The sequence below is a fragment of the Capricornis sumatraensis genome, chromosome 19 (assembly GCF_032405125.1).
Source record: "Capricornis sumatraensis isolate serow.1 chromosome 19, serow.2, whole genome shotgun sequence".
Lineage (NCBI taxonomy): Eukaryota > Metazoa > Chordata > Mammalia > Artiodactyla > Bovidae > Capricornis > Capricornis sumatraensis.
This window is the reverse complement of record NC_091087.1, coordinates 41,650,915-41,675,846: the sequence shown is the minus strand read 5'-3', so window position 1 is coordinate 41,675,846 and position 24,932 is coordinate 41,650,915. Positions and strand designations below refer to the sequence as shown.

Here is a 24,932-nt window from a genome sequence, read left to right as displayed (position 1 = left end):
AAGTGAAGAAGAACTAAAGAGCCTCTTGATGAAAGTGAAAGAGGAGAGTGAAAAAGTTGGCTTAAAGCTCACCATTCATAAAACTAAGATCATGGTATCCAGTCCCATCACTTTGTGGCAAATAGATGGGGAAACAGTGGAAACAGTGGCTGACTTTATTTTTCTGGGCTCCAAAATCACTGCAGATGGTGATTACAGCCATGAAATTAAAAGACGCTTACTCCTTGGAAGGAAAGTTATGACCAACCTAGACAGCATATTCAAAAGAAGAGACATTACTTTGTCCACAAAGGTCCGTCAGGTCAAGGCTATGGTTTTTCCAGTGGTCATGTATGGATGTGAGAGTTGGGACTATAAAGAAAGCTGAGCACCAAAGAATTGATGCTTTTGAACTGTGGTGTTGGAGAAAACTCTTGACAGTCCCTTGGACTGCAAGGAGATCCAACAAGTCCATCCTAAAGGAGACCAGTCCTGGGTGTTTATTGGAAGGACTGATATTGAAGCTGAAACTCTAATACTTTGGCCACCTGATGCAAAGAGCTGACTCAGTTGAAAAGACCCTGATGCTGGGAAAGATTGAAGGTGGGAGGAGAAGGGGATTACAGGGGATGAGATGGTTGGATGGCATCACCGACTCGATGGACATGGGTTTGGGTGGACTCCAGGAGTTGGTGATGGACAGGGAGGCCTGGCGTGCTACGGTTCTTTGGGCTCGCAAAGAGTCAGACACGACTGAGCAACTGAACTGAACTGAACCATTATATCTACTAGTATGGGCAAGAATCCCTTAGAAGAAATGGAGTAGCCCTCATAGTCAACAGAAGAGTCTGAAACGCACTACTTGAGTGCAACCTCAAAAATGACAGAAGGGTCTTGATTCATTTCCAAGGCAAACCATTCAACTTCCAAGTCTGTGCCCCAACCACTAATGCTGAATAAGCTGAAGTCGACCGATTCTATGAAGACCTATAAGACCTTCTGGAACTAACACCCACACATACACACAAATGTCTTTTTCATCATAGGGGATTGGAATGCAAAAGTAGGAAGTCAAGGGATACTTGGAATAATATGCAAGTTTGGCCTTGGAGTACAAAATTAAGCAGGGCAAAGTCTAACAGAGTTTTGTTAAGAGAACACGCTAGTCATAGCAAACACCCTTTTCTAACAACACAAAGAGCTGGCTCTGATCATTACTGAAATCAGACTGGTTATATTCTTTGCAGCCAAAGATGGCGAAGCTCTGTACAGTCAGCAAAAACAAGACTGGAGCTGACTGTGGCTCAGATCAAGAGCTCATTATTGCAGAATTCAGGTTTAAATTGAAGAAAGTAGAGAAAACCACTAAAGCCACTCAGGTATGACCTAAATCAAATCTTTTGTGATTACACAGTGGAGGTGACGAATAGATTAAGGGATATCTGGTAGACAGAGTGCCTGAAGAACTATGGATGGAGATTCATAACACTGTACAGGAGGAGGTGATCAAAACCATCCCAAAGAAAAAGGAAGGCAAAGTGACTGTCTGAGGAGAGCTTACAAATAACTGAGGAGAGAAGAGAAGTGGAAGGCACGGGAGGAAAGGAAAGATACACCCACGTGAATGCGGAGTTCTAGAGACTAGCAAGGAGAGATAAGAATGCCTTCTTAAATGAACAATGCAAAGAAATAGAGGAAAACAATAGAATGGTAAAGACTAGAGAGCTCTTCAAGAAAATTGGAGATATCAAGAGAATATTTCATGCAAGGATGAGCACAGTAAAGGGCAGAAATTGTAAGGACCTAACAGAAGCAGAAGAGATTAAGAAGAGGTGGTAAGAATACACAGAAGAAATATACAAAAAAGGTCTTAATGACCCGGATAACCATGATAGTGTGGTCACTCACCTTGAGCAGGACATTCTGGAGACTGAAGTCAAGGTGGCCTTAGGAAGCACTACTATGAACAGAGCCAAAGCTAGTGGAGGTGACAGAATTCCAGCTGAGCTATTTAAAATCCTAAAAGATGATAGATAATGTGAAAATGCTGCAGTCAATATATCAGCAAATTTGGAAAGCTCAGCCATGGCCACAGGACTAGAAAAGCTGTTTTCATTCCAATCTCAAAGAAGAACAATGCCAAATAATGTTCAAACTATTGCACAATTGCCCTCATTTCACATGCTAGCAAGGTGATGCTCCAAATCCTTCAGGCTAAGTAAGCTTCAACAGTATGTGAACCGAGAACTTCCAGATGTACAAGCTGATTTAGAAAAGGCAGAGGAACCAGAGATCAAATTGCCAACATTAATTGGGTCATGAAGAAAACAAGGCAGTCCCAGAAAAACATCTACTTCTGTTTCATTGACTATGTGAAAGCTTTTCACTCTGTGGATCACAACACACTGTGGGAAATTCTTAGAGAATTGGGAATTCCTGACCACTTTACCTGTCTCCTGAGAAACCTGTATGCAGGTCAAGAAGCAACCTGGACATGGAACAACTGACTAGTTTAAAATTGGGAAAAGAGTACAAGGCTGTTTATCGTCACCCTGCTTATTAAACTTATATGCGGAGTACGTCGTGTGAAATGCTGGGCTGGATGAAGCACAAGCTGGAATCAAGATTGCTGAGAGAAATATCAACAGCAGATATGCAGATGATACCACTCTAACGGCAGAAAGTGAAAAGGAACTGAAAAGCCTCTTGATGAGGGTGAAAGAGGAGAGTGAAAAAGTTGGCTTGAAACTCAACATGAAAAAACATGAAAAAACTAAGTTCATGGCATCAGGCTCCATCACTTTATGGCAAAGAGAAAGGGAAAAAGTGGAAGCACTGACAGATTTTATTTTCTTGGACTCCACAAATCACTGCAGATGGTGACTGCAGTCACTAAATTAAAAGATGCTTGCTCCTTGAAAGGAAAGTTGTGACAAACCAAGAAAGCATATCAAAAAGCAGAGACACCCACTAACAATGGTCCATATAGTCAAAGCTATGGTTTTTCCACTAGTCATGTACAGATGTGAGGGTTGGACCACAAAGAAGTTTAAGCGCCAAGAACTGATGCTTTCGAGCTGTGCTGCTGGAGAAGACTCTTGAGAGTCCCTTGGACTAGAAGGAGATGAACCCAGTCAATCCTAAAGGAAACCAACCCTGAATATCCATTGGAAGGACTGTTGCCAAAGCTGAAACACCAGTACTTTGGCCACCTGATGAGCTTGCTCACTTAAAAAAACTTTAATTCTGGGAAGGGGCTTCCCTTGTAGCTCAGTTGGTAAAGAGTCTGCCTGTGGTGCAGGAGACCCGGGTTCGATCCCTGGGTTGGGATGATCCCCTGGAGAAGGAAATGGCGACCCTCTCCAGTATCCTTGCCTGGAAAAATCTCATGGACAGAGGAGCCTGGTGGGCTGCAGTCCATGGGGTGGCAAAGAGTTGGGCACAACTGAGTGACTAACACTAATCCTGGGAAAGGCTGAAGGCAAAAGGAGAAGGGGGCAGCAGAGGATGAGATGGTTAGCTAATAACATCACTGATTCAGCGGACATTAATTTGTGCAAACGCCAGGGGATAACAGAGGACAGAGGAGCCTGGCTTACTGCAGTCCTTGGGGTCCCAGAGTCAGACACAACTTAGCAACTGAACAACACCAACATCCTCCCAGCCCACCCGCCTCGCTCTGGAGTAAGGAATGGGAGGTAGGCTAGGAGGCCTCCGTAAAATATGGCTCCTGCCTCTTGATGCCAGAGTGGGCCTGCTTTTGGCCCTCAAACCAAGGAAAATGCGAAGAACCCTCTGTACAGTGTCTAAAGCAGCTGGCAGAAGAATGAGGCAGGCCACAGGAGTCTTCCAGACATTGCTCAACTCTACCCAGTGCCCGTATCTCACCTTTGCTAGCCCAGGATTCCTGGTCATCCTTTGAGGCCAGTTCAGACCTTGCCTCCCCATGGAGCAGACCCCACCTCAGGCCAAGGGCCAGTCACTCCTCATTCTGCCATCTCATGGTGGCAGAACCATGCCTGACATGTGGTAAGTGCTTGATAAAAAGAGTTATTATCTTTGTAACCATTTCTTGTGGAGTTCAGAGTTGGGTTAGTCATAACCTTTGGTTCGTACTCTAGAACCACTGTTGACCTGTACATGCCCTCTTTAGTCATTTGTTTTCAAGAATATAATGAACACTCGTGAACTGGCCACCCATTCTAAGAGACAAGGTTACAATAACACATCCACCTATTTCCCATTCTCTCCCCCATCTTCCCACCCACCCTCCAAGAGGAAACCATTCTCCTGAACTTTGTGTTTATTATTATTAAACAAACAAAAGACCATAGGCATCCACAGAGGCAGGATGGCTGCAGATTCACTAACAGAAATAGCTGTTTTCCCAATTGAGTTGCAACTTCCTTGCCGGCAGCGGCGGGGTTTCCTCCTTTCCTGCAGAGCGGTCAGCATGTGGCTGGGTACACAGGACCATCGGTGAATCTTGGTTGGTGGGCTGTTTGGGGTCCCAAGGGCAGGAAGGATGAGGACTGAATGCTGGAGAGCGGCTCCAGGAATAGGGGGAAGGGCTTCTGATTGCCCTGCCTTGGAGTCTGTGTGACTTCTGCCTGCCCTGTGAGGTCACAGTATTGCCCAGGTGACCCAGCTGGGTGGGAAAGCCCACTGCTTTTCCAGGTCTAAGCAGAGAGAGGGCCACTCCTGTCTTTACCTTCTGTGGGTGCCAAGAGCCAGTTGCCCAGCTGCTGACCCTGCCCAGCTGGCCATGACCCAGAGTCCCCACGGCGCCTCTGCTTACAGAATGTCTCCCTGTTGAGAAAGCCCCAGACCGTGGCCCTCTCCCTTCCCCTGCCCAGGTCCCAGAGCCCGTGTCTGGCACCCCTGAGACCACCTTGACGTTCCATAATGTTAGCCAACCGCAAGACTCCAAGGTGCCCAGGCCAGCTGTCTGGGCAGGATTGATCACCCAACGATGCCAGGTACTGGTCCCCAAGACTGTTAAACAAGGCCAAACACTTCTGCCCCCAAGAGGATGGTATGGTGAAAGAGAAAGGTATGGGCTGTGCTCCGGCATGAACTCATCTCTTCTAGAGTTCTTTGTTTCGTTTGCTCCTGAATCACAACAGAAGCTTCCTTTCTCTGGACGTTGGTTTTCATAACTGTGAAATGGGGATGGAAGTGACTTTGGTGGCTTTTCCAAGTGAGGTTCCTAGACCCCCTCGAACACGTGGGATCCGAAACAAGGTGCACTTACAGGTGTTATCAATGCAATCTGGTGATTTTTGCCAGAGAGAAGCACAGCTTGAAATAAGTATGTCACCTCCCCTACACACACACACACACACACACAGTCTAGAAAGGAGTCTCTGCTTTCTTGTTGCTGGGGGTCACAGAGGCTCAGAGAGCCTGCTGCGATGGTTCATCATCATCCTCCAAGATCTTCCGGGAGATTTCCAGGCTGCTGCCCCGGCAGCGCACATACCCCTCTGCTCCACAGCCTCCCAGCCCTGACCCAGCCCTCTCCCTCGGCCCCAAATGCTCCAGTGCCTGGAGAGAGGGGATTTTTGTCTGTTTCAGTCACGGCACATAGTGACTCTGACAGAGGAGCACCACCTTTACCGTGCTCACTGGCAAGCCCACACCCTTCACTGTGTCACTTAGCAAAGGCATACAGGTACTTGCTAACTCGGGAGCACGCTTTTTGTAGTTACACTCTTAGGTCAAATAAACCAGATGGCCTAAGGGTACCCCGACCCCAGTGCGGTTTCTACTTTATTACCCTTGACTTTGGTGTCTCTGGTTCCTGGTGTTCTCTACCCCCAGCTGGTTCCTCCTCTTGGCTCCACCCTCCCCCTTTAAGCCTCTTTCTGGAATGTCACCACCACTTGGGGCCAGGAACCCAACTGGACTGACCTGGGGGGCCCTGAACTGCCGGCTGGTTCTGGAAGCTCATTCCCACCTGCCCCCGCAACTGGATTTGGGGATCTCGGGAACCCTGAGGAGGAGCCAGATGTGTTTTATTTGGTTCACAGCTTTGGGAAACATTTTTGATAGTTGGCTAGAACCCCCTATAAGGAGGTCTGTAATATACATAATCACATGTCACATATTAATAATCCATATTAGTATTTCTTGTGCATCCTCCATTCATGTTTTTTCTAAGATTGTAATGTTTATAGATTTCAGTGTTCTTTGTGCATTAGGGATATCGACCTTTTATATATACTGCAGATATTACCTCCAGTTTCTCTTTTTTCTTTTTTGCATTGTGGTGAATTTTGCACCATTATAGAAGATGACACAGATTTTTAAAATTTATTTTATTGTTTGGCTGCACTGGGTCTTTGCTGCTTAGCACGGCTTTCTCAGGTTTCAGGGAGTGGGCATTCCTCTCTAATTGGGGTGAGCCAGCTTCTCACTGCGGTGGCTTCTTTTGTTGCAGAGCAAGCAAGGGCTCTAAGGCCTCAGGTTTCTTAGTTGTAGAACATGGGCTTAGGCAAGTGTGTGATCTTCTGGGACCAGGGATCGAACCTATGTCCCCTGCATTGACAGGCAGATTCTTAACCACTGGATGACCAGGGAAGTCCTCTGGTGTGGATTTTTAATATAATCAGTCTATCAGTCCCTTTCTTTATGATTGTTGGCTTCTACGTCCTTTTGAAAAACCTCTCCTGCTCCAAGTGCCACAACTCCTTCTGTTAGGACTGTTTGCTGGTACTGGCTCCTCAGGTTATGAGCCTGCATGAATATACACATTGTGGTTCAGAGAAATCATGTCACCTCCAAAGAACAGCTGGTGAGAGCAGGCTAGAGACAGAGGATGTGGAGGTGGATGGATCCTGGTTGCATTTCCGGCTCTGTGCCTATGAGCTAAGCTGTGCGCTTCAGTGAAAGGCCTTTTGTGTCCCTGAGCCTGCCTCCTCTCCTATTAAAAGGGCCTCACCATGACCGTCATAACTCCCAAGCAAGTTTAAATGCTGAAATGAGAAGGAACAGGGGGGGCATTTTTAACTCCAAGCCCTTGTGATGCAGCTGGAGAAACAGGGGCCCTGGAGTGAATCAGCCCAAACGACTGATCAGGGGCATTCCTCCCATCCCTCCCAGCCCAGCAGCCCCTCCTCTTGCCCCAGTCAGAGCCTCACCAGTGGCAAGGCTTTCAGATCCACGGATACTCTGGAGGGTGGAACTTGCCTTCCTTGCTTCTCATGGCCTCCCAGATTGCTGGAGCAGAGGAGTGGCCAGGGGAGGTTGGAAATTTGTCTCCTTCCACCTCCCTCCCCACCAGAACCAATTTAAGTGCCTGCCACACAGACCATTAACCGCTTCACTGCTGATGCAATCTTCCTACCCCACCTTGTCCCATCCCTCCACCACACACATCCCCAAATGCCCTGAGCAATGGGCAGTCACAGGTCCCTCAGGACATCTGCTGGCTAATCCTGGCTTACTGAGGGCATGACAGACTGTCTGGAGGGTGAGACACTGGAATTAGCAACTTCTGAGCCTGCCCACATGCTGGAGCCCAGTGGTGGAGCAGAGAGAGGTGTGCTTTGGCATCAGGCAGGTTTGGGTTCTCATAACCCAGCCCTGCCAGTACAGGCTGAGTAGCCTTGGATGCTAGTGGTAAAGAACCCACCTGCCAATGCAGGAGGCATAAGAGATGGAGGTTCAATCCCTGGGTCAGGAAGATCCCCTGGAGGAGGGCATGGCAACCCACTCCAGGATTCTTGCCTAGAGAATCCCATGGACAGAGGAGCCTGGTAGGCTATAGTCCATAGGGTTGCAAAGAGTCAGATACACTGAAGCAATTTAGCATGCATGCAAACCAGCCAGACCTCTGCCTAGAAATCCTGCCTACTGATTTCTGCACCCTGGCAGTGTTGGGTGAGTTAACGGAGCAAGCCAATGGTGAGTGTATATCCAGCTCTGCCCCCTGGCCTATAGGAAGTGCCTTCAGGGGACGTGAATTCCCTCCCCAGGGCTCAGCTCATCCTCACAGATGGGTTTGTCGGACCTGAGACTTAGCTTCATCATCAGTTCACTTCCCCACATGGAACCTGGCATGTGGACATACCCTACTCCCTGATAAAGTCTCCAGTGTAGGCCTGGGAAGGGCAGGAGGTGGGGAAGGCCTTGATCCCGATACAGGCACACATCTGAGGGAAGAGGGGAAGGCAGAAAGGTTGGCCCACTGTGGCTCCTCCAGGTCCTGCTTGATGCCAGGCCTTGGGCCAGCCTGCCCAGTGGGCACATGCCTGAAAGTGAAGCATGAGCAGTTCTTGCCAACCCCCCTGCAAGCTTTATTTCCCAGATGGCTATCCAGAGGAGAGGCACCGAGGATGCAGAGGACATAGAGAGGCACCATGCACGGCCTGGTCTGCAAAATGCCTGGCCGGACTTGGGGTTGCCGGGAAGTCAGTGAGAGCCTCTGGGCAACTGCCATGCTGCTGGGCACTCACTTCCAGGGACCTCGGGAGCTCATGACAGCCACGAGGGCACTAGAGCTACCATCCTAGGCAGTTCCTGGGAACCTGGCAGTGAGAGGGACATTAGTCACCTCTCCTGACCTCACCGCAGGAACCTTAGGCCAAATCATTGGGAGAACTGAATTACCAATGGTTCCGGACATCCCCATTGACCCGGTGGGAAAAATTAAGGCTCAGAGGGTTTTTCCAAAGAGCTAGGGACATGGATGGGTTGAAACCTAGGTCTCAATCCCTGGGCTGCTTGTCTTGCTCCTGGATCACCACACCAGGTCAAACCTGCTGGGGAGTGAGTGGGTCACGGAGCATGCAGTGTGGGTGGAACACTGATCTATGAGCCTGGGGGTGGCTCTGCAGCTGTTTTTCCTTTCCCCCTCCACCTGGCAGGAGTCCTGAGTACAACCTCCCTCCTCCTCTTCCCACCCTGGCCTGGCAGAGGAATAGGGGAGGAAGGGGGGTTACCTCTGCAGATGGTGATGTCTCCTGCTGGGTCCCGGGCTGGGGGGAGGGGCTCCTCAGAGGAAAAGAAGGAGGGTCTCTGTAGGGCAGGCCCTTCTGGGCTGGGGGAAGGGCGTGGGAGTGATGCTCTCACCTCCCAATTAGCCATCTTGTTAGGCAAGGACCACAGCCTGTACCAGGAAGGCCTCTCTGATAAAGAGTGAGATGCACAGGAAATGAGGGAACAAGCCGCAGAAATGGATTTGTAGGGAAGAGCAGTCCAGACAAAAGGGACAGCCAGGGCCAAGCCTGGGAGGCAAAAGCCAGCTTGGAGGGCGTGAGAGATCACTAGAAGGCCAGCATGGCTAGAGCGAGTGGGCGAGGGGCTCGGGGATGAGACAAGGTCGGTTTCCTGGACCAGAGCATGCAGCCCTTACAGGCCACGGTGCAGCTGTGTGGGAAACAAGGAGCTACTGCAGGAGCTCGAGCAGAGAAGTGGTGTCTGCTTGACACTGGCAGAGGATCGCTCTGGCTGTTCGTGAGAGGGGGCGGGGTGGCAGGAGGGCCAGAAGGAACAGGAAAGTGATGAGGCGAGTGCAGGAATCCCATGTCTCAGACCCAAGTGGAGATGGTATGAAGGGATCCAATTCTAGACACGGCTTGAAGGTAGAGCTGGCGGGACATGCTGATAGATTGGAGTGGCACTAGGAGCTGCATGAAATCACATGCATAAAAGCCCTTCCCTTTCTCTCTGCCTGGAGACTTCCCACAGCCAGGAGCAAATGTGCCCAAGACCCCCAGGCTCAAAGGGAGAGCAGCGTCTGGGGAACCTGGACCCTCACAGAGGAAGCAGGTAAGTGTCAGACAGACTGGTCCAGGGACTCATTGTCACATTAGGGAAACTGATTCTCAGAGCACACGTGGCTTTGTTTCTCGCCGTAATGAGAGGCAGAGTTGGTTTAAACCCAGCCTTTCCAGCACTCGGTGCTCATCAGGACAGAGGGAGCCAGGGGACCCAGCCTGCCTAGGCTGCCATCAGCACAAAGCCTGCCTAGGACACGTCCTTGCTTTTCTGTGAGTCAGCGTCTCACATCATTCTTGATGGTCTCCGTGGACAATTCCCCCTTTGAGGGCTCCTCCTCCCCTGCCATGGCCTGCCTTGGAATGCAGATCTGATAGTTCAAGTTTCTCATATAAGACGGTCAGCCCCCAGTTCCCTCCGTATCCCCCCAGGACCCCTTCTCCAACCTGAGAAGGTCCACTGCCTCTCCCCCAGGGCCAGGGGGAGCCTCTCACATCAGCTGGTGCTTATGAATTAGCAGCAGGCGCATAAGGTAGTGGTGGGGGGCACCTCTCGCCAGATGAGGTTTAATCTAGGTCAACCGTGTCAACCCCAGACCCTGGGAAAGAGGGCCAGGCTGTCAGTGCCAAGGAACTGACGAGAACTGGACACCCCAACTACAGCAGCCCAAGGGATGAACATCCCAACCAATAGCAACCTCATGTCCGTACTCTGACTCTGCCACCCTCTGTGGACTCCCCACTGCCTCCAGAGTCAAATTGAGCCTGCCCTGGGCCTCAGGAAGCTCCCTCCCCTTCCCACTTTGCCCTGTTTGCCCTCAGCTCAGGGTTCTGCTCTCTGCTTGTGAGTCCACAAAATGCTGAGCTGTTGAGCCCCTGCACGTGTGAGCCCCTGCTTGGGGCAACCAGACTAGAGACCTGATGTGCGGGCAGGCCCCTCTCCTCCTCCATGGTCCGAGGGGTTTTCTGGGTAGAAGATGGATGAGGCATCTGGAAAAGACACATTCGTTCATCTCCATCTAGTGCTTTGGGTGACTTCATGGATGTGGATAAGCCTTTGTAACCTAGAAAGTGCTGGACCTCCCTGGTGGTCCAGTGGTTGGGACTCTGAGCTCCCAATGCAGGGGGCACAGGTTTGATCCTGGTCAGGGAATTAGATCTCACATGCTACAACTGAGACCCAGCACAGCCAAATAAATAAATATTCTAAAAAAATATAAAGCGCTATGCACAGGTGGGACCTGGGGTAACAGGATGGACTAGGGTGAAGTTACAGGAGAGAGCAAAGAGGGCCAATCGCCAGAATCTCAAAAGCAGGCAGGATTTCGAAATTACAGACATGGGTTCCAGTAAAGCAAAGGCTTAGAGGTGGGACTGACTGGACTTGAAAGGTGAAGTGGCTTGTCTCATTCTATAGAAAGTGCTGGATCAGGACTGGGGGAGGCAAGAGGGAGGTAGAGATGTGGAGGGAGGGACAGAGGCACAGAGAAAAAGGGGTCAAAGTTGACTGCCCCTGTAGTTGCAGATTGGGTATGGGGATGACAGAGGGAAGCAGCTACTTGGACAAGAGGCAGTAAAGAGAGGTGGCCACCCTGGAAGAGGCCACTCAGCCCCGGCTTTCTCCACAGGTCACCGAGGGCCCAGAAGACCCCATGAATACCTCCCAGAAGGTGGACTCTGTCATCAGCCACCTGGCTCCCCCTCATAAGGAGGCCATAGTGGTCACTCTCCATGGGGCCACCAACCTTCCTGCCTGCAAGGATGGCTCTGCACCATGGCCCTACGTGGTAGTATAAATAGCTAGCTGGTTGAGAGCAGGGTCAGGGATGGTGTGCAAGCTGGAGCAGAAACCAGCGTGTGGATATTTGGGATATGAGTACCCAAAGGTTCAGGGCAGGGACTGTGACACCCAGAGAGGAAAGAAGGCTGAGTGTGAACCACCCAGGGACTGTGGGCTCTGCAGAGGTCTCATATCTTCCCTGCTGTGTGGGAAGCTGCTCACCATGGCTGGGGAGGAGGGAAGAGCCACTCCTTGATCTCACAACCACCAGGGTTTGGCCACAAATCGACCTCAGCAAGGCAGGGCCCCCAGATGCAGAGACCTGGGCTGGACTCAGTGGGAGGTGATGGTCAAAGGAAGGAGAAAGCCTAAGGCCTACCTCTCCCGGCCTCTGAGTGCTCCGTCTTACCATGCCCAGTCCTGGGGTAAGGACCCCATGACCATCCTCCTCCTCAGTCCCCATCACTTCTTTGCATATGTGTATGGTGCTCAGTCATGTCTGACTCTTTGCAACCTCTTGATCCTATGGACTATAGCCTGCCAGACTCCTCTATCAGTGGCATTCTCCAGGCAAGAATACTGGAGTGGGTTGCCATTTCTTACTCCAGGGGATCTTCCTGACTCAGGGATTGAAGCTGTGTCTCTTGTGATTCCTGAATTGGCAGGCAGATTCTTCACCACCAGCGCCACCTTCTTTGGTCATTTCTATTATGAGGCTTCCCTGGTTCCTTCTGATCCCTTAATGCATGCTCCCTCCCCTCCAACCAGCTGGAGTCAGGAAGCATACTTCTTGCAGCCTGGTATCCGAGTGAGACCTGGTATGTCATGTACACTGCATGCTTCCTGGACCTCACTTCTGCTGGAAGGGCATCAATGGGCGACAGAGTCTCCATCCAACCAAACTTCTATATGGATGGGGGGAGGGTAACATCTGCTCAGTCTTGATTATAAAGCATGTGCAGTAACCCCTCCATGAACTTGCTATCCCTTAGCCCCTCAGTAGACAATGGGAGCCCTTAGGCCTCCCCACCAGGCTACCTACCCCTCCCCTCCTTCAGGCTTTGCCCACCTTTCCTTTGGGGGAGTGCCTACCCCAGCTGAAATCCACCTTCAGAGCCTGGTTTGTGCACCTCCCCCTCGGGGCACCCATCCTAGCTGAGCTGTCCCTGCTTTGGGACCCACAGCAGCAGCACCACTGGTCTGACATACTTTATATAAACAAAATTAGGTGCTGCTCCTCTGTCCCCCACACTGGGGTTTCCAAGGACAGACCCCCTCTCCCCCTCTCCATTTCCCTAACAGTATGCCCAGTAGAGGCCTGAGCAGACTTAGGGGTCAAGGAATACTGAGGCAAACATCCTAGGTTACTATGACAACAAGCCGGCCACAGGCACCCACACAGCGAGTGGGACAGAGGATGAGCTGGAGCCCAACAGGTGACACACTTGCTTGTCTCAAAAGCCGGGCACTGCCCAGCTCCTCAGCCCTGCCCGCCCCGCCCCCCTCCATTTCCGTGGTAAGGAAGGACAGGTGGCTGGGAGCAGGCTTGGCGGGGAGCTCCCTTTTCCCCTCCGCTATTTCCATAAACCAATTATCGCCGATCATCTCGGGAGATTGAGGCCCTGCCTATCACCGATCCAGCTTGGGCGGCGGGGCGGGGAGCTGGGCGGCCCAGGGCTCCGCGACCCGCGCCAGCACCCGGTTGCCATGGGAACGCGCAGTGGGAGCCAAGCGGCGGCGCCAGGGTGAAGGGTGTGGAGGGGTGGACGTGGGTAGCGGGGGAGCGCATCGCTGCACCCATCTCCCCCCGGAGAGGGGGCAGGGAGCAGGGCCTGGGCGAGCCTGCAGCCTGCGTTCCAGGGCTCCAGGCGGCAGAGCTGCCACCAGCAGCGGAGGTGCTAATGAGATGCAAAGACAAGCAGAAGGGTCGGGGGGGAGCTTCTGAGAAAGAAGGCCCAGCTGTCAGAACCTGAAAGGGGCTTTCAGTGTGAGCCCCCGGCACCAGGCAGGAGCCCCAGAGGGAGGACTGGGACCCTCAGAAGCCCTACACCCTACACCCTACACACCTTCCACGCCTGATTTCAAATACACAGCAACAGAGCGCGTCCACCAAAGCTTTCATTTTTTTCACAATGAATATTTCAATGCTTGAAATATATATTGTATGTTTAATATATATTAAATCATATTATATAATATATATTGAATATATATGGAATTTTATGTCCTTTCAAAGTTTTTTTTCCCCCTCAGATTTTTGTTGCCTGTGTTTGGGTGCCCTCTCCTCAATTCCTAGCTTAGTTCCCTACTTTCTGCCAACCCATTGGTCTCACCTCAGATAGGGAATATGGTCCTTGGGGTTCCTACCTCTGTCTGGTACCCTCCCCCTCTCTGAGTGGTTGCAATCCCAGCAGGCAGGCCCATTTTGGGGCCAGAGAGGTGGAGTGGGTGAGAGCACCCCAAAGCCATTCACTCACTCAACTCATTAGTGAGGAGCAGAAAAGGCAGGGTTCAGGTCCAAAGACGGGGCCTTGCTAGTCCGGGGTTTAGCCACTTCCTCCATCATGAAGGCTCTAGCCTTGAGAAAATCCAGTAATAGAGTGTATCCCCCAGTGGTGACTATGCCAGACCAACAGGTCCACGTGGCTCATCTTGTGGTTGGTTCTGCCTCTTTCCAGCTGAGCCATTGACCTGCTTCCAATCTGACCCCACTTCTTCACTGAAATGTTGTTCAGTCACCAAGTTGGGTCTGACTCTTTGCCACCCCATGGACTGTAGCACACCAGGCTTTCCTGTCCCTCACCATCTCCTGGAGTTTGCCCAAGTTCATGTCCATTGAATCAGTGATGCAATCAAACCAAAACTTTGTTTAAAATCACCAGTAATCACCATGCCTAGCTCTCCATCCAACGGGTCTCATCTGTAATCTCTCAGTGGCATTAGCCCCTCATGACCACTCATTCTGTTGGAAACCCTTCCTTGTCTTGGCTTACAAGATGCCCTACTCTTATTTTCTTTGAAGTGTAACTCTATCTCGTCTACCTGAAATTACATGTTGGCCTGTTCCAGGTTTCAACCCACGGTCTCTCTCTTATTTCTCTATACTCTCTCTTCATGTGAGCTCCTCCCCATCTTGGCATCAGTAATCACATTCTTTTTCCCCAATTCAATCCACTGCCAAGTCGTGTCAATTCTCCTGTGATCTTGATTTTGGCTGCTCCTCTCCCTCAGCTCCACCACCTTAGGTTACTGCACTGTTCACCTCTTGGTACATCTAACATGACCTTTTTTCAAACCCCCTTCAAAGACAGGTTGTCTTTGATACGGTGGTGCCACAGTACCAGTGGAACTCTCTGATGCTTTCACATTGCTCCCAAGGTAAAGAGAATTCTAGGCCTAACATGGTTAGGTCTTTGTCAGTCCCTCCAGCTCCCCAGCAGCATGATACCCCCCACCTCCTTCTGTCTGCTCCAGCCATACCTGATGGACAAACATCTCTCAATTCTCTGAGCAGTCCCTCTTCCCTCTCACAGCAGGCCTTTGCACTCTCCCTCCCCAGAACATTCTATCCCCGCTCTTTGGGGGATCATCAGTCATCACCGCCTCAAGAAAGCCCTCTCCACTTCCCAGGCCAGGCCAGATCCTCATCTATTACATGCTTCCACGGGACTCTGTACTTCTCCAGGGTTGCTGCTGCAGTTTCGCGTGGTTTATGTGCTTTGATGTGATTAGTGACTTATTCTTCATCAGCACCTCCTCCCATTGTGCCCCACTGGTTCCATGAGCAACCCCAGGTCTGTTTCCCTCACCATCTTATCCCTACTTTCAACATAGTCTCTGGAGCTTAGGAAGCTCTCAATAATTATTGAATGAACAAATAAACAGATCTGGCTGTATTTTGAGCATGCTCCATGACATTGGGAAAGTTACTTTATCTCTTGAAGCTGAATACCTCACCCGAGAACCTGCCCCAAAGGGCTGAAGAAATGGGGGAGCCAGACCACCATCTGGGAGATACTGGCAGATATAAACCCTTACTTACACAGGGTGAGGGGATATCCTTAGTAGGGGTCACAGTGGGCACCTGAGACATAGCAGAGGAAGCCACAGAGCAACAGAGAGAAGGCAAAATGGAATCAGGAAAACCCAGGGTCGAGCCCACGGCCCCTGAATCCCTGTGTGACCCCAGGCTGGGCCCTGCCCTTCTCTGAGTCCTGGTCTTCCCGTGGCCAGGATATAAGACTTGGCATCCTTGCTAGTTTCAGGCTTGCTGGGCTGGTTTGTGCTCTGGCCTGGTAAACCGTCTCAGTTCCTTACAGGCAACAAGAGCTCCAGTTGTACCCCCCCAACAGATTACACCCCGAGGTCTGCTGGGCCTGTGGCCAGGCCCAGGGGCTCCCCTGAGTGGCTTGATTCAAGGCTCTGGGGTCTGAGCAGTGCCCAGCACCTGCCTGTCAACTTGGCACAGAGAGACCTGCCTGACAGAGCACAGCAGGGACCAGGAAGACAGTGGCCTGTCAGGTGGGGAGTATCCCAGCATGCAGAGTGTGGGGAGGGGACCAGCCAGGAGACGGCCTGCAGAGTTCCGACCCTTGGCCAAGGGCTGGATGGCTGGGCTGCCCGTGGCAGCTGCTTCTGTGACTGCTTGCTGCCCAGAGCTAAAGAGCAGGGACAAAGCCAGTACTGGGAGGGGGAGGGCTGCTTCCTCTGTACACATGGAACAGGCTTGGTCCAGGCCAGGGTAAGAGAGACAGGGCACAGATCAGCCCAGTTAGTCATACTCAGGATCTTTGGGGGTTTTTTGGACAAGCCTGAGAGCTATGACTCTGGCCCCAGACTGAGCCTGACCCTGATGACTAATTGAAGAAGCTATTAAAAGTAGGGCACTTTTGTCTAAGGTCCTAGTAAGAAAGGCCAAGTTGAAGATGGTTATATTTTTCAAGTGTCTACCATGTATCCAGGGCTTCTTCTGCCTGCAATACAGGAGACCTGGGTTTGATTCCGGGTTGGGAAGATCCTCTGGAGAAGGAAATGGCAACCCACTCCTGTATTCTCGCCTGGAGAGAATCCCCTGGACGGAGGCACCTGGCAGGCTACAGTCCATGGGATCACAAGAGTCGGACATGACTTAGCAACTACACCACCATCACCATATACCTGTCAAATGGGCTAGGAGTGTGCGTGTGTTTGTGTGTATGTGTGTGTGAGGTTTAATCATCACTTGGTCTTGTTAAGTAGGTAACATTGTCCTTAGGTTACTAAGGCTCAGAGCATTTTCATGACTGCCCAACACCACAGAACTAGTGAGTATCCAAGCCAGGATTCCAAAATCCAAAAGGTCTTTCCACTTCACTTGCTGCCTTGATCTTCATGTAGCTGCTGCCCTTGGAAGGTGACGTTGGCATCAGGGTCCCAGAATTGCAGAGAAGATCCAGTGACTATTCTGAAGACCCTCCTGGGACTCGACTGCTCAAACCTGCCCGTGTCCAGTTGTGGGCCTTGGCCAAGGCCCCCAGAGGGCAGAAATTCGGGCAAAGTGGGTAGAGGCCCAATATGACCCATAGGTGCCCTGGGAGCTTGTCTCAGCAGCCAGAGCATTGGACTCACAAAAATAACACTATAATAACAAAAATAATCCAGTGACAGGGGTGATGTGAAGTTAAAAAGCAGCCCGCATTTGCTGGGAAGGTCCCACACTGAGCTCACTCAGCGCTTGGTTCTCCACGCACTCTGGCTGTAACACAGGCCCCAGGGAGGCCAGTCACATTGGCCCCATTTAATAGCCAAGGAGGCCAAGACTTTGAGCAGTGAAGGGACTTGACTAAGATCGCATGGCTGGCCAGTGGGAGTGGAGCAGATGAAGAACACTGTCCCCATCTGGCCACCAGCCATTTGCTCTGGCAGAGGCCAAGCCTCCTTCCTTCCCAGCAGGATGCCTGTGGGAGAAGGCGTGTGATGGAGGAGAAGGCCCTGGAATCCTGAGTTTTATCTTCCCTGCAGGGCCTCCTGCCTATGCCACAGCCTGACCTACCTGCACCTGCTCCAAGTGACGTCAGTCCCCTGAGGCTCAGAGCCTCAGAATTTTTGTTCAATGAGAATATCCCTGTGGCCCAGAGCTCTAAACACAGCTGGCGTCAGTGTTTAAAAGGAAGTTGGTGGGAGACCCCCCAAGCCAGACTGAAGCCACAGGGTTCTTTCCCAATGTTCCCCCATCACTGCTGCCAAGGCCTCCTGAGGTCTTCTCATACTTGAAACTTTTATTCAAACCCCCAAAGCCTGAGTTCTCCCCCGGGGGTGCTAGAATCCCAGAGGGGCAGCCCGGAAAGACAGAGCTTACCAATTGAAGCAAGTATTAGTGGAGTGATTTCAGGCAATGAGGCAGGCCGGGGGGGCCCTCCTGGTGTCCTCATCGCATTAGACACAGACTGTCTGGTCTGCTTATTTCTGAGCATGACCAAAACTGATGACAGGGCTCTTCCTTCCTCCCAGGACACCATGAGGAGCCCGGAGCTTTGGTGCCCCATCCAGGCGTGGTCGGACTTCACTCTGCCCTCGCCTGGCCCTCCAGGTTTCAGGGCCACACGCCTGTAGTCTAGCATCTATCGAAGAGGATGGGAGGCCACTGGGCAGGGAGCCAGGACTCGGGTTCCAATTCGGCTCCTTCTGCCCTGTGCGCTCCTGTTTCTGTCCTTTCCCATCCGTACACACACAGTGAGATTCCACCAGAAGGAATGGCATCAGGGATGGCACGGTCACAGCCCCTTCAAGGCCCATGCCAGTTAATAGGTACAGAAGTCAGCCAGGTGTACGACATCTCGCTCACCCCAGGCTACCCATCTCCACCCCAATTCTGGAGTGGTTAGAGCTCTCCGGTTTTCAAGAGAAGATGGGAATCCAGATTGTTATGTGAAATCAGCCAGTTTTTACAGGCAGAACGAGCACCTCTGCTCAGTTGGATCTGAGTCTCACCTCCTCGTCTTCCCTTCCTGAACCCTCAGCCCACTTAGGCTCAACCTCTGCATTCATTGTCGCTGACCGCCCTGCTCTCCCAGGGGCCACAGACTCCCCCATGATTGCTCATCCTTTGAACAAGTCTGAGAGGCATCCCCCCCTTTTATTAAAAAAAAATATTGATTTATTTGGCTGCACAGAGTCTTAGTTACAGCATGTGGGATCTACTTCCCTGACTAGGGATCGAACCTGGGCTCCCTGCATTGGGAGTGTGGCATCTTAGCCACTGGACCACCAGGGAAGCCCCAGTCGCCACTTCTTGAAGCCCTTTCTTTCTTTGCTTCCAGGACACCTGGTGTCCTGATTCCCGTTTCTCTCTGCCCACTCCTCTGTGGGGCCCTTTCTCCCTGTACCCTATGAATGTCCACGCTCCCTGCTCAGTCCTAGACCCTCCCCTGCATCTCTACACTCCTGAGACATCTCCCCCACCCCAGACTACCCACCTCCACCCCAATTCTGGGGGTTCCAGAATGTATATGGGTCCAGTTCAGACCTTTCCAGCCCCTAGACCCACCAATCAGTGTACACTCTATGCCAGACTCAGTCTTCCGCAAACTGGCCTTCTCATCCCCTCCTCCTCTGGGGTTCACTGTCCATCCAGAAACCTGTGTATTACAGAGACATTGTGAGTTACACTGTTGGGAGGTGCTGAGCTCACAGATGTTTAAAGGATGAGCCCGCACAATCAGTAGCCAGTCGTGTGTGCGTGCATGTGTGCTAAGTCACTTCAGTTGTGCCTGACTCTTTGCGACCCCATGGACTGTAGCCCACCAGGCTCCTCTGTCGATGGGATTCTCCAGGCAAGAATACTAGAGTGGGTTGCCACATCCTCCCCCAGGGGATCTTCCTGACCCAAGGATCGAACCCGCATTTCTTGTGTCTCCTGCTTCGGCAGGTGCGTTCTTTACCACCACCGCCACCTGGGAAGCCCCAGTAGGCAGTGAGGCCAGGACTCAAGAGACCCACAGCCCATGAGACTGAGCACCAACCCAGCCTCTCTGGCCCGGGAATGCTCAGAAGGCCGAGGGGCTTTATCTCTGGGGAGGGGGGCTGTGGCCTCCCTCTTTCCTGCTCCCACAAAGTTGGAGACAGAGGTGCGGCTGGCCCTGAGTTAGGGGAAGGGCTCATGGCCCTGACCTTCTCCCGCCCCATCTCTCATTTGCTGACTTCCCAGTTAGTTCCAGGGCTTGTGGGGAGTGCCGTGTGCATGCCGAGATGTCCTGTGGGTGTTGGAAAAGCTGGACCTGGGGAGCCAGACCATGGCTACGGTGGGCAGTGATCAGGATGGTCAGTGTGGCCAGGAGAACCAGGATTCAGGATCCAGCCCCAGGGCGCCAAGCTGGGACAGAGAGGCCAGGGTCCAATCTGCACCAAGGATCTCAAAGCCCCAAGGCACCAGAACCTCAAGAGGTCCCAGCCCCTACTGCTGGGTTCCGCTTGCCTCCTTGTGAGGACACGCTTCTGGGTTAGAACTTGGGATCTGAACTCTCCTCCTAGGCTAGAACTGATTCCAGGGTGGTCCTGATGAGCTTCCCCGGGTTAAAGAAGGGTCCCAGCAGTCCAGGCTGAGGGCTGGCCTAGCAGAGCTGGAGAGGAGGGGCTGCCTCTGTCTCCACGTGCTTTTCCAAGGGTCTGGCGCCCCTTTCTTCATGCCACAAACACTTGCTGGGACCCACTGTGCCCAGACTGGGAGCTGGGAACAACTGCAACTCTGACAAGGCAGATCCTTGTCCTCCAGGAGCTCACAGTCTAGTGGAGGGAGATGGAGTGGTGAGTAACAGATAGCCCTCACTTGCCCTGTGCCCACAGTCTCCCAAGGCAGGAGGCAGCTGAGCAGGCTGCAGGCCCCAGCACTTGGGAACCAGAACTCCTGAGGGAGGCTGTCTCTTGGGAAGGGGACAAGAGGCAGGCTCTGTGTCTCAAGTCATTTTTCTGAAGCTGGGAAGTTCACTTAAATGTCTGCCCACATTCTTCCTGCTCTAAAACAGCATCTGTGAGAAAGGGGATACTCAGAGGGAGTGCACAGAGAGACCCATTGAGAAGGTTCCAAGTCATGGTGGATCTTCCAGGGTTGTCTCTCCCAAGGCTGTACTTTCCCAAGGAGACTGTCATGACATCCTTTAGGACATGGTGTTGATGGACAGCTGGGCCCTCTCTCCTCTGCCTGAGAAATGGGTCCCTCACCAAGCTAGGCCACAGGATTGGCCACAGCTGGACATGCCAAAGGGCTTCTCTGGTGGCTCAGAGGAAAAGAATCTGCCTGCAATGAGGGAGACCTGGGTTTGATCCCTGGGTCAGGAAGATTCCCTGGAGAAGGAAATGGCAACCCACTCCAGTATTCTTGCCTGGAGATTTCCATGGACAGAAGAGCTTGGCGGGCTACAGTCCATAGGGTCACCAGGAGTCGAATGCGACTGAGCAATTTTCACTTCAGACATTCCAAAGGCTGGCAGATGGCACAAGCAGAGGCCTTTCTTTGCCTCCTATCATCCCCTGCCTCAACAGAGACAAAAGGGGTCTCTGGAAAACAAGGAAATTCTTCCCAGGAGAGGATGAAGGATGTGACGGTGCCTGGTAGACTGGGGCTTGAGTCTGGCTTGGACCACCCCCAAAGCTCTGTGGGCTCTGATTTTCCTGTGGGCCATATGGAAAGACTATCCCTGCCTGGCTGTCTCCCTGAGCTTCCAGGGGGAGGGGTGCCTGTTGACCATAAGGGGCTCCCCTGAGAACAGTCGGGCTATTTCAGATGAAGTGTGGGTGGGGGTGTGGGGATCAGCGTTCTTGTTTTACAGAAAGACTTCTTCCTTTGCCAAAGCGCTCATCTCAGAGTTTCTTGGAGTGTGCCATTTCTGATTTCCAGAGCAGTCCCCGCTGCCCACAGGAGAGTGCAGGGAAGGAACCATGTCTGTGTGGATGCCGAGATGACTGGCCTCCAGTTTACACCCGCCTTACACCTTCGATCCTCTAAATCGAGGCCCCCCTGAGGTGGTGTAGCACCATCAACAATTAGTGATGGTTCATTAGCATCCAATTAAGAAATGAAACCCAGGATGAGAGCCCATCACTTCACTGAGAATAACAGCCCCGCTTATGCCTTAAGTGGCAGCCTTCCAGGAGCTCAGAACCCACAAGGATCAGATGCACTGGGAGCTGGGTGGGGGGAGGCAAGCATGAAGTGGGAGGGGGACATCATGGATGGGCTGTTATCTGGTGATGTGGGAGACTCGAGAGGAGGAGATTCAGACTAAACACTCCCTGACTCGGATCTCGGCTCCTCCTTCATGGAGCCTCTGGAAGCATCTTCTTGCCCAGCTATCCCTTGGCCGACACTAGAAGTGTGAGGAACAGGGCTTTTCCCTCCTACCTGTCTGGCCTCAGAGGATGACCACACCTGGGTGTGGAGAGAAGGCTGGAGAGGAGATGAGGTCAGGGAGGACCACAAGCCTCGTTTTCCTCTCTGACTACTCCAACTCAGGCTCCCAACCCACTGACCTTAGAGAGGACCGCCAGCCCCTCTCCCGACCTGCCCATTGGCTCACGGCTCCTTGGAGCCTCAGGCTCTACCTCCAATTGCGAAGGTCTTCCTTTCCACCTGTTCAAGCCCTGCCTCCTCCAGGAAACTTTCCTTCCCTGGTCCATCTCAGGCAGGGTCAGAAACACAGGAATCCAGCCTCTGACCAGCCTGATCAGATGGCCATCTCTGCAGAGGCCCGCTCTTCCATCCTGTCCACATTGTGTAAGGCTGGGCCTCTGAGGCAGGAAGTGGTCATGGGGTTTGTCTCTGCCTTCCGGGGATGGGGGTAGCCCTGTGACCTGGGAATCCAGCTGCCTCTTGGGCTTCTGGAGGGTGGGGGAGGCTGGCCTTCCTGGCTCAGAGGCCAGCACGGAGGGTCCAGGTAGAAGACAGTTTCCTTGTCCTCTCAGAATAGAATGAGGCCCAGTCATGGCGCGCCAGCATCTGGCCTGCAGCAGTCTTCATCTGAATCTGTTTCCTCGCCTCCCTCTAAGGTTCCCTGTGAGAGAGCAGCAGGGCTGTGGAGGACAGGTCAAAAGGTCATAAGACCTCCTCTGCCACCCATCCACCTACAGTTCTGCCCTCCACCACATCCTTCTCTATCTACCCAAGCACTTCCCTCCCCAGGACTTCTGGGAATATACCTGTGGTCTTTCAGGATTCAGGAGCCTGCCCATGTGGGACCCCAGCAGCCAGAACAGACCCACACTGGAGGGCTCCCCTTTCCCCTGATCCCCCAAGGGCTGCCCAGGGAATGGCACTCAGGTCAAGTCAGGTGGCTGACATCCTTCCAAAACCCTGCCTAGGAGGAGGCCAGACCTTGGCAGTTGTTCATTTTGAGGAATGTGGAAGACCAAGAGGACAGCCAGGGCAAGAGGTGGGCTGAGAGGCACAGAGGCACCTTGAGGGCTAGCAGACTGGAGGCTGGGTATGGAGATCAGGTACAGCATGTCACACAAACTTCTGGGGCAGCCTGTGTGTGTGCGTGTGTGTGTGCGCTCGCACTCGCGTACACACACCCACACATGTGCTTGTAATGGGAGAGGGGAAACCAAGGAGTCAGCGGAGCCTTCCTGGGCACAGGGACTTTGGCACATAGGTTTCCCCCAAGGTATGTGCCCTGGAGGGCATTCGACAGACAGTGGAGGCTGAGGAGGATCTCAGGGACTCGCCTGTCTCCGTCAGCACTCTGCGCCTTCTCGGAGCTCACCTCCATTCAGAGCTGAGGCCCCTGGAACCAGACAGCACTCTCCCCTTAGTTCTGGCCTCACGAAGCAAAGCAGAGTCCTTCTCCCCTCCCACTTGCAGCTGGCTGGACTTTGTCAAACACACAAGCACCCGCTCCCGTGCCCTGAGGGGTAGGCCAGATGGAGGCAGGTTTACATTTCCTGCAGTTTGGGACCCAGGACTACTGCACTGGGCCTCTGAACCCAAGCCCGCTTCCATCCTGGGGTGGCTGCCCTGCTCCCATGGCTGGATGAAGTCTGAGCCCTGGGACAGTGGGCAGCAGCTGGCAGCTCCCCCACGGGCCCCTGATAGAGCCAGGCCAGGGCTTTAAGAACAGGGAGGGAGGGTCTCAAGCTTGCAGGCGGTCTGTGTGGAGGCAGGTCCCTGAGAGGTCCTCTGGGTACTGAGGCTGCACTGGGAGACCTGAACTCCATCAGAGGCCTGGGGGATATTAGAGCTCAGCTTCTCTCATACCAGCTGGGGGCCCAGAGTGGGGACTGAAAGCGGAGAGTGAACTGGTTTCCTTCTGCAACTGTGTGAAGGATCAGAGGCCCCTCTAGCTCTCATTTCTAGACTAGCATCAAGACCAGGAGGAGTCAGTTATGCCAGGAAAAGCCATTACCCTGACAGCCTCCCTCCACCTGCTAAAAGCCTCCATCCTTCCCCTGGGGCCTCACCCCTCCTGAGCTATTTCTTCTCAGCTCACCTAGCTCTGCCCAACCCCAGTACTCCCACTGAGGGAGATGCTTGCTTAACCCTTTCTATGCCTGAGCAGAGTCAGCACCAGCAGACTCCTTTGGCCTTTTCCATTGCCCTTCCCTGTGTCTTTCCACCTGGAATTCCTCCTGCCAGATGCCCAGGAGCTTATGTAGAAGAGGGGAGGGGACAAGAGGCTGAAGACATCAGAAGGGTGGAAGACAGGCTGGAAAGTTGGGGTCATGGGTTAAAACCTGCATTGTGTCACTGCACTGCTGCAACCTAAGTTCATCACCCACCCCGTGGGTCTGTCCTCTCTTTGCTCAGGGAAGCCCCCAGGGGTGCAGTACCACGTGCCCTGCAGAAGCAGGCTTGCTGTTTGGGTGGAGAAGGTCTGACTTCCTCCTGACACATGTCCTTACATCACTCCCCGCTCAGCGCTTCTGCCTCTCTGCTTCGCTCTGCCTTCTGTCCTCTGTGGAGCCTGGTTCTTGGTTCCCAGAGGAAGGGAGGCGTGGGAAACAGACTGAACAGGCAGCATGGGAGCTGGTGGGAGGCTGCTGAGAGCTCTGCGGCCTCCAACCTTGGGGCTGGCTGTCAGAGGGAGGACCCGAGCAGAGCGGCAGGAGGAGAGGTCCCGGTGTCACCCCTCAGTTAGCAGAGGTCACAGAGCTGGGAGGAAGGGACTGAGGAGCATGGCAGGCTGGGCTCTACCACCCCGCCAGCCTTTCTGCCTGCTCCTCTGCAGCCTGGCAGCCTCTCACACGCATATCCCTGGGCCTGAAGGACCTGCTTTTCAGGCATGCGGAGGTGATGGCCATATGTGGGTGGGCACTGAGTCTGGGGGGCTCCGTGGTATGGCTCTATGGGCACCCTTTCATACCTCATTGAGGTGGCAGGGGGGTCGGTGCTAAAGCTTATTATACTTTCTTCCTTGTCCTGATAACCATCCTTAGAGGGAGTGGCTGCTTAGAGAAGAGGAAACTGTGGCTCAGAGAGGGGA

The 24,932-nt window shown here is 52.8% G+C and overlaps 1 protein-coding gene across 1 annotated transcript in view; it reads left to right on the top strand.

The window, feature by feature from the left end:
• CCDC33 (coiled-coil domain containing 33) overlaps positions 1-24,932 on the top strand; it is a 139,334-nt gene that overhangs the window by 34,104 nt on the left and 80,298 nt on the right. The window contains 1 exon segment of the mRNA XM_068990971.1: positions 11,330-11,508. Coding sequence (XP_068847072.1) covers positions 11,330-11,508 — 179 coding nt within the window.